Below are 9,615 nucleotides of genomic sequence, written 5' to 3'. Positions count from 1 at the left end.
ATGGTTGTTGTGGGTTTTCCGGGCTGTGTGGCTGTGGTCTGGTAGATCTTGTTCCTAATGTTTCGCCTGCATCTGTGACTGGCATCTTCAGAGGTGTATCACAGAGGTAAGTCTGTTACACACTATGTCCAGGTGAAACTTTAGGAACAAGATCTACCAGACTATAGCCACACAGCCTGGAAAACCCACAACAACCAGTTGAATCCGGCTGTGAAAACCTTCAACAATACATTACTGAGATATGTTTGAACAAATTAACATTTGACAATTTACATGATCATGGAAGCTTTTTCCCATCTTCTCTCTTCAACCATCTCCAGCCATTGTCAGCTCTAGTAGGTACAAGGCACATAAGTAAGAAGATTTTTTGTGTTCAAATCTACTACTGAGGCATCTCTGTGTGACTTTGCTGTCTGCCCATGAATGTAGCTAATCTCATAATAATTTCCTTTGATCACTGCTCAGTAGATACTATTGACTGTTCAGGCAGTGTATGTGTGTGTTTAAAGAGTACATCAAAATATCAAAAGCAAATTGGGGGGACCTGTGAGTGATTCTGTGGTTGAGAAACAGATCACAGCCATGGCCGCATCAGATAAATGCCTCTTCCTCAGGAAGTGAAAAGATTTGGCTCCTGCAAGCTAAGTAAGTGCAAAAATGGCTACATGCTTCTATACCTATTTATAACTTAGTAGTTACTATGCAGGTGCAAAATTGCTCTGCATGGTGTTTGAGATTAATTTCAACATAAAACAATCCATCAGGTGCTTCCCTCATATGTCAGTAAGGGGGTTCAATCAAGATAAATTTGCCTGTTGTTCATATTGAAATTCCTAGTACCCCAAATCTTGCAGATGGACCATAGATTGGATTCTCATTCTAGGAGAAGCCTGTATAAGAGATTCACACCACAGTCCTGGGCTAAGTTACATCCTTTTTAAGGCCACTGCAGTTAGGAGAATGTAACTCTGCTTAGGATCACACTGTCAGTGTCCTGGGGTGTCTCTGGACCCTTAGTGTTGCTCCAGAGTGAGGCAATTCCATGTGATCAGCCAGCTGATCAGCCTCTCTCTGATGGAACTAAAGAGAAAGAGTGTGCTCAGACCCAGCTGGGTGGCAGCTTAGGCAATGACTCATAGCGCAACACATGAGGATCAGTGTGCATTTAAATTTACCATGGCAACAAATAGTCCACCAGCAGTAATTACATAGATTGTCATGGAGACAGGGCAAAAGAAACAGAATTAGTTCCCAGTTCTTTGGGGAGAGGGAGACCAACCCCAAAAACCCTGGTAAAGTATCTCCAAGGATAGGAGAGAAAAGATTTGGAGCGTACAGCCTTGAAGAGATGCTCTCATGCAGATATCTGATCTGCAGCAGTATCATCTCTAATTATATGATAGCCATAAATGCATAGCAGCCTTGACATGTTCAGAATGTGCAAATATGAAGGGAAAGGATAAATTTAGGCAAAAGTGAGGGAGAGCCTGACCATACATTTGCTTCCCTGCCCCCCCCTGCACACAGCCATGAAGTACTTGTATCCATAGTCTAGGTTACCAGCTTTGCATCTTCTCCATCAGATTTGCTCATTCTGGGGAAATCTCAGTCATTGCCACAAAGAAGCACAAATATGGTGTGTCTGTGCTTATGGACCCAAAGCTGTGTTACTTTATCCAAAGTCCCAACCCACAATACTGCTCCCAACACCTACAGAGTTTCTGTGCAGAGGCTGGTTCATGTGTTGAGCTGTTCTCTCAGACAAAGAGCTGGCTGCCTATCCAATGTGCAAGAGTGCATGAGGGAAAGAAAGGCAGGGGAAAAATCATCTGAGAATATGAGTGAAGAGTCATGGATTCAGGAGAAGGATGTGTCACATTCTACATTTGGAGGATGAGATGAGGCAACAGAGCATGGAGCTGCCTATATGAGGAAAGGCATACCTGATGTGCGTTTGTATGAAAGTCTTTACATTTGTACATGTGAAAAATATGACACTTCTCATAGTTAAAAGACTGCATTTTTTTGTGATGGCCATATTTTAATATCTGTGACCCTGGTAAACATTTCTTACATATCAGTGGGATTTGACTGATTCCCAGTTACTCTCAGGCCTCAGCTTCATCTCTGGAAAATGGGGTGCGGATTAACTGAGCTGACTCAGAAGCTTGATGTGGAGAAGATTCCTCTGTGACATCCCTCTCTGATCTATGAGGACCATCACCGTAGCCTTCTTTGATCAGAAACAGTGCCGGTGGACAATGAAGGGCCCTTTCTCATTGTAGGCCTGGCGGTTGATCCATATATTCTGGAAGGAGTTGAGTGAGGCTACGATGGAACCACCCATCCAGGCAGAAAAGATTCGGTTGGGGGAAGCCAGAATGCCCACTTTGCCTGTTGGCTCCATCTTCTGAAGTTCTTTTTTAATCCTCTCAGAGAAGCCACGGAGCATGGTTGTGCCACCAGCCAGCAGAACATTAGAAAGCAGATCTGCTTGTCTCTCTGGCTTACATTTCTTGATACTATTCATGGCTTGGACGTGAAGCCCCACCTCTGGGAATCCTAGCATGGTAGGATTGAAGAGAATTTCTGTGCAGCGAAAGCGTTCACTACTAATGGAAATAACTTGCCTGTCAGGAAGAGTGTAGTCCATGAAGTATTTCTTCTCATCTGCATTCAGTTCAGACTCATAATCCTCAGGGATATAACAACATTTCTCTTTGATCTGACATACCACATCCATCTCATCCTTTTGAAAAGGATTCCCACTTTCTCCCATTATCTTGGCCAAATAGTCTGTCAAGGCATTGCCTGCTATATCGAGTCGGTAGGTGGCATGAGGCAAGATGTATCCATCATGGACAGGAGCAGTGTAGGATGTCCCATAGCCAGAGCCAATCACCAGACCACCTGTGCGCCCATAGGAATATACTGACAGAAGGGACTGGTGAGCAACAAACATGGCTGGCACTTCAAAGTTCTCAAAGAGCAGCTCAGCCATTTTCTCCCGATTGGTAGTTGGGGACATGGGAGCATCTGTGACCAGCACAGCCAGTTCTTCAGGGCACACACTGAGCTCTGTGTAGAACACATGGTGCCACAGCATCTCTAGGGCATCCCAATCTGTCACCACACCATGGGTCATAACCACATGTGTACTCACCTCTGCTTTCTTCTGTGGAATGCTCTTTCCAATGTAGTACAAAGGGTTGGTGTCGTACCTGGGCACCCCAACTATGCTTGGTACAACAGATCTTGGCTTCTCATCCCCAGCAAGCCCACTCTTGGTATAGCCAGTGCCTGTATCTATTATAACTGCAGCATAGTCCTTATACTTCTCAGCTGATGTTGATGTGGAGGCTGAGGGATGGCTCTTTGAGCTAGGCTTCTGGCTCACAGGACCAGGACTCTTTGGTTTCTTAGCGTAGCTCATTGCAAAATGGCCCTTTTGTGAGACTATACTCCTTAGCTCTGATACTGTCACGAAACCTGAGACCAATGAAGTAGCCTTCAAGTTAAAGAGAGAATCCTTGCATCAGGACAGAAGGAAGGAACCACGTTACCAAGGCAATTGCCCATCACACAGTTGGAATGCAGTGACATCATAATAATGGGGAACAAGGTGGATGTTCTCAGAAGATTCAGAAATGAAATGAAAACAAGCCTGCCCATTAACACTTTATCATGACAGTTTTTCCTTCAAGAACCTGCATGATCTCCATGTTATAAACACTTTGTCATATTTCATGGATTTATCGCCTCATAATTCTAAATCCTGAGAGTCAAAGTAAGGCTACACTGTCTTCACAAGTGAAGAAGATGAGACACAAAGAAGAAGAGTTTGGATTTATACCATCCTTTCTCTCCTGTAAGGAGATTCAAGGCGGCTTACAAAGTCCTTTCCCTTCCTCTCCCCACAACAGACACTCTGTGAGGTAGGTGGGGCTGAGAGAGTTCCGAAGAACTGTGACTAGCCCAAGGTCACCTAGGAAGAATATAGGAGTGGGAATAAGATATGTACACTCCTAAGAATGTAGGAGTGGGAATAAGGGTCCACCAGAAAAGAGACTGCTACTCATGTGTAAGAGTGGGGATTCACCTGCTCTTAACCACTACACCACACTGACTCTCCAGCATGGAAAGAGCTTGCGTCAGAACCCCACCTTCTCAAAGTGGATGTTTTCGTTAGTTCTTCCCTGTACTCTGACTTTTAAAAATGAGATGTTTGTATAAAGTTGCGGTCCTATGCCCAGTTATTTGAAATGAAAGCCCCAAGATAAATTTCCTTCTTATGAGTGATCACATATAAGATTGCACTGTAAGCAACTCTTGTTTCACAGCAGAACTCCAGTGCAGGTTGCCTGCTGGACAGTAAACACAAGTCTCTGGCAGAGCAAAGCTACACTCTGGAGTCAACTGTCATTGCTGCTTGGATTTGTCTTTCGAGGAAGTTTTTTTCTGGCATTTTGTCATCTCTGTATTTTTCTCTCTTTCTCACCTTTTTCTCAGGTAGATCTATGACTTAGTGAAAGAGTTCATTAAAAAGCTTGAGTAGCAGATGAGAGAGAGATATTTCCTCAGTGTGATGATTGTTCCTGAGTGCAGCATGGCTTTGCAAAGGAAAAGATTATCTCAAGTTAGCAGGGAATAGCAAGACACTGTAAATGTGAGGGAAATGATACAATTTAGACTGTGCAGCACAACTGAGACATACATTATTCCTTTGGGTACTCACAAGGTACATATTCTTGTGAGTATGGGGTGGTGGTGGAGGAAATATCACTGTGGGCTAAGCCTTAAGAGTCTGGTCTATTGAGAGTTTCTTATTTATAGTCCTGAAAGACTGAGTCATCTTGTTAAATTATGGCATAAGCTCTGTCCAAAAAGGCATGTAGCTTGGAAGGGTGATCTCTAGTGAGATGCCAGGAAGCCCCTTAATTCTGGGCATTCTGGTGGTCCTTCCTGCCATGTCAGATTTTCCTTCTTTTGTTGATTACACCCATGGTGATAGTTGAAAGCATTTAGAAGAATAGTGGCCATTGTGGGATTTGTGCTATTTATTTTTTCTCATTAGTGTATCAGAGGAGTAGTCATTTGCCTTTGGCCTGGGCATGCCCCCTTCTTTTGTATCTCCCTGTCCCCTTTGGAGAAAGGATTGTGTAATTGGCTGTTGTGTGTTTTCCTAAGCTGTGAGGCTGTGATCTGGTAGTTTTTGCTCCTAATATTTTGCTTGCATCTACTGCTGGCATCTTCAGTGGCCTATTATGGTAAGATATGTTTCTCTCCGTGGCACAGTGTGGAGCTATTGTGTGATGTGGTATATGTTTTGTCCAACTCATAGGTGGGAGGGGGTATGTGAGATACATTAGCATGGATCTAGGTGGAGTTCATTTGCAGTTGCACAGATAGCTCCCTAGTTTTTTTAGCTTTGGTAGAATGTTTTAATTTTGGCTAGCAGGTTTTATTGATTTTCAGAGTTTCTTCCTTTTTGCTGAAACTGGCCTGGCAGCATGGAAGCGCTCACCCCTCCCTTCCTACCTGTGAGGTGGACAAAACATATATTGCATAACACAACCACTCCACACTGCCTTGAAGAGAAACATATCTTACTGTGTTATGCCTCTGAAGATGCTGGCCATAGATGCACGCAAATGGTTAGGAGCAAAAACTACCAGACCACCCTCACATAGCCCAGAAAACCCACAACAGCCAACTGATTCTGGTTGTGGCAACCTTTGACAATAAACTGTGTAATTGGTTTAGGAGTATAGTATCCTCCTTGTTTAATTCCTTGAGGTGCAGACAAAGGTTTAAAATGAGAGTCGCCAATCGATAGCAGTGCAATTGACTCTTTCTAGTTGAAGGAACTCTTTAGCTCTATCCACAGGGAACTGATTTTTAAAAATCTGCGTGGCTAATCTGCCCGCAGATGTGTTTAATTCTTTTTGACTAGCGGAGAAGCAGCACTGTTCTCCCTGCATTCAGCCAGCTTTGTCATTAATACAACTAATTCTAGTGCCTGAGGGTGAGCCTCAGAGATTCCAACCTAAGCAAGCAGCCCATTCAAAATGGAAGGAGAAAAGAGGGGCAGCAGCGTGTACTTTCTATGCCCGTGGTGGCGAACCTTTGGCACTCCAGATGTTATGGACTACAATTCCCATCAATCCCTTCCAACATGGCCAATTGGCCATGCTGGAAGGGGCTGATGGGAATTGTAGTCCATAACATCTGGAGTGCCAAAGGTTCGCCACCACTGTTCTATGCCCAGCAGTTAAACTTGCTAAGTTTACTGTGTATACCATTTGGTAGTCAAGGGGAATCTTGATACATGCCTGATGCACATTCATCACAGGGAGGAGCAAATGTTACTATCTGCAATGACATAACAAGCTGAGATTCAGGGCATTTGATTATCACTGAACAGGGAATGGAAGGATTTGAACACAATAGGTATCAGTGGTGGAAGCCATCTGTCTGGACTACAGAATGATTTTTCTTCTGTCCTGTAGGTATTCACTATAGCCTTACTAGAGAACTTGTTGCATGCTCAGGATAATGCAAAGCCAGGACAGTGGAATAACAACTGTCTTGTAATCCATGTCAAGTAAATATAAGATACCTAGCAACTATGGGATGCTAAGATATCTAATTCAATGATACATAGCAGCTATACTATACACTCAGCATACCAGCTTCCTAAAGGTTCTATTTCATTTCCGTTAAGAGTGATAGTGAAGTAGAAACTCTGAACAATATTGAATCACCAAGGACCAATGTGAATCACTGAAGTTCAGGTTCACTAAGGTTCAGTGTACCAGTTCTCTTGGTGGCACACTGTGGCTTACACTGGTTGTGGCTTCTTTATTTATTTATTTATTTATTTTATTTATTGGTTAAACTTATATACCGCCCTCCCCGAAGGGCTTGATAGCATGCCTGATATTGCAGCTGCATAATGTGTGGAAATGGCCTTATGATCTCAACCAAAGGGGCAGCAAGCATCAGAGGGCTCTTAGCAACATTGACATTTACCCCCAGCACTGTTGTAACAATGATGAGTAATTGGGTTTCACTGCATTGTATACCCACATTATTTTAATTCTAATTTGTTGTACCTGTAAATGTTTTTTTTAAGATGTGTAAGTCACCTTAGTGCTAATTTGGATAGAAAAGTGGGGTAGAAAGGTGGAGTAGAAATGGTCTAAATAAAGGAACATAAAGGAGGGAAGCACTCCAAAATAATGTTTGATAATTTGCAGTCATTTAGTATACCTGCAAGGCAATTCAGCACCTTTCTTACCCATGGGAGGGGAATACATATACACATATCCCTCCACAAAAGTGCTAAGTTCAGCTTCATGGAAAAATTTTCTGAGTGAATTACTAGATTCCTGCAGTCTCATATTCACAGATTCTCCTCCACAATATCCTCCTGGGTTTTTCATTTGAACACATTGCTTTCCATGTATATTTTGTCATCATTTTATTTTTTAATGCACAATGAAATAGCTTTTGCCTTTACTTGTTTCCTTTATCACATATCTTATTACTTTTAGCATATAGTGCTCTCAATTCATAATAATTATTAGAAGAATTTGGATTTATACCCCAACTTTCCCTCTTGTGAGGAGACTCAAGGCAGCTTACAAACTCCTTCCCTTCCTCTTCCCACAACAGACGCCTTGTGAGGGAGGTGTGGCTGAGAGAGTTCTGAAAAACTGTGACTAATCCAAGGTCACCAAGCAGTGTAAGAATGTGTAAGAATGGGGAAACAACTCCAGTTCACCAGAGTCCATTCCTCATGTGGAGGAGAGGGGAATCAAACCCAATTCTCCAGATTAGAGTCCACCGCTCTTAACCACTGCACCAGGAGACTACATTGCTCCAATTAAATGGAAAACATCAAAAAAGAACACACAGCATGCTTTTTAAGTGTGATGCTCACAGTGCCTCTAAATTTGAATTCTGGTACTGGGTGGGAGCCTTTCTGAACTGCCACAGTAATGTGAGAAGCCCCAGGCCGGTGGGAGAAGCTACTCCACCTGCTAGAATCACCTCAGTTTGAGGAAAATTGTAAAGGGGCACAGGTGAAGCGTGGGCTTCTCCATGACCTGCATTTTTTCTCATTAGCCAGGCGGTATGGGAGAGAACGGTGCAGCAGAGGCTCTGTATTGTAACACAGGAATTTGGAGCTATTCTATATATTATTGTACAGCTGAAGAAATAGTGGTATAGTTAAGCCAGGTTGGTTTTTCAATCATTCATCATTATAATGGCTTAAAATTCTGCTCTTCATAAAATGAAGATAATTTACCCAACCAGTCAGAAAATCCATTTAGTATTCATGACATTACGAGGTTTCAAAAACCTGATTTCAATTATTGATTGCAATAAGAGTGTGTGCACATTCAGTAAAGCTAGCCTGTCCTGTAAAACGTCATCCATGACAAAAGGTGTCCTATCACTTGCCTCTGAGGAACATGAGCTTGACTCTCAGTGACAGAACCAGTGGAAAAGGATATGAGAGAAGCAGAAATGATGTACTTTTTGGTCAATGCCTTTTAAAAGTGGGAGTTCTTTGATTCATTGTTTTTATTGTCAAAGGCATGATGGTGCAAAGTATAATAATGCAAAAATACAATATATTGTCGAAGGCTTTCACAGGCAGAATCACTGGGGTGTTGTGTGGTTTCCGGACTGTATGGCTGTGTTCTAGTAGCATTTTCTCCTGATGTTTTGCCTGCATCTGTAGCTAGCATCTTCAGAGGATGCCACCCCACCCCAAAAATAAAATAGATTTCTAAAAAAAATTTCATGTTATCCATAATCATATTTTTAAAAATCTGGCATTCCCATTATCATCTGAGGAGATGGGTTATGTCAACTATGGTCTTCCATCTCAATCTACATAATTCCAAGACAGCTCTTAGCTGAATCCAGAATTCCTTGCCTAAGATCTGGTCTTTGCATACAGGAAACTGAAGCAGGGGTGAGATGATAGTGTCTTAAGGTGTTGGAAATTCCTATACAGGCTGCAGACGAGGTAGTGTCAAAGTTCTGAAAGCTCTCTTTTGAAATTTTTATACTTCTGTGACACTGGGTTTGGGAGGACAGCAGTCCAGGCTTTTCAGATGTTAGGACACATAGAGAGAAGCAGGCAAAGCCACCACTGTGGTGTGGGTGCTCTGGTGGTCACAGACATAGGCCTGGACCAACCTTCACCAAACCGGGGTGGTATCAGCAGCAGACTATCCTCTAATGACTAGAAACTCTTAAAATGGTAACTAAAATGCTCTGTGGCAGGCCTGGACAAGAGCAGTCTCATGTGTGCCTGTGCAGAGGACCACTAGATGAACAAACAGTTACTATAAGCAATGCTGTTTTAATCTCAAGGAACTGCACGAGCGTTCTTCTCTATCATGGAGCAGGTCAATTTGCCATGCCCATCCATCTGCCTTTTTGGTCATTCAACAAGGACTGCAAGAGCAATTTGTGTGTACCTCTAACCATGTCGCTTTGTGGAGTTACGGGGGAAATGCTTCACACAGATTTTGTTAGGCTTTTGTTTATTCTGGGCAGATGTAATGTATTTTGCAATTGAATTTCCTAGAAAGA

General features: G+C 42.7%; 1 protein-coding gene across 1 annotated transcript; it reads right to left on the bottom strand.

The window, feature by feature from the left end:
* Window positions 1-2,239: 2,239 nt before the first annotated feature.
* LOC125429594 (actin-3-like) lies at window positions 2,240-8,445 on the bottom strand. The gene is made up of 2 exons (XM_048490830.1): window positions 8,437-8,445; window positions 2,240-3,328 (listed from the first exon to the last, which is right to left on the bottom strand). Exons 1-2 carry the CDS (start codon window positions 8,443-8,445, stop codon window positions 2,240-2,242), a joined length of 1,098 nt encoding a protein of 365 aa, XP_048346787.1.
* Between the last annotated feature and the right edge of the window lie 1,170 nt (window positions 8,446-9,615).

This window comes from Sphaerodactylus townsendi, linkage group LG03 (assembly GCF_021028975.2).
Source record: "Sphaerodactylus townsendi isolate TG3544 linkage group LG03, MPM_Stown_v2.3, whole genome shotgun sequence".
Classification (NCBI taxonomy): domain Eukaryota; kingdom Metazoa; phylum Chordata; class Lepidosauria; order Squamata; family Sphaerodactylidae; genus Sphaerodactylus; species Sphaerodactylus townsendi.
Note: the sequence above shows the minus strand (reverse complement) of the source record. Positions and strands in the feature narration are given on the sequence as shown.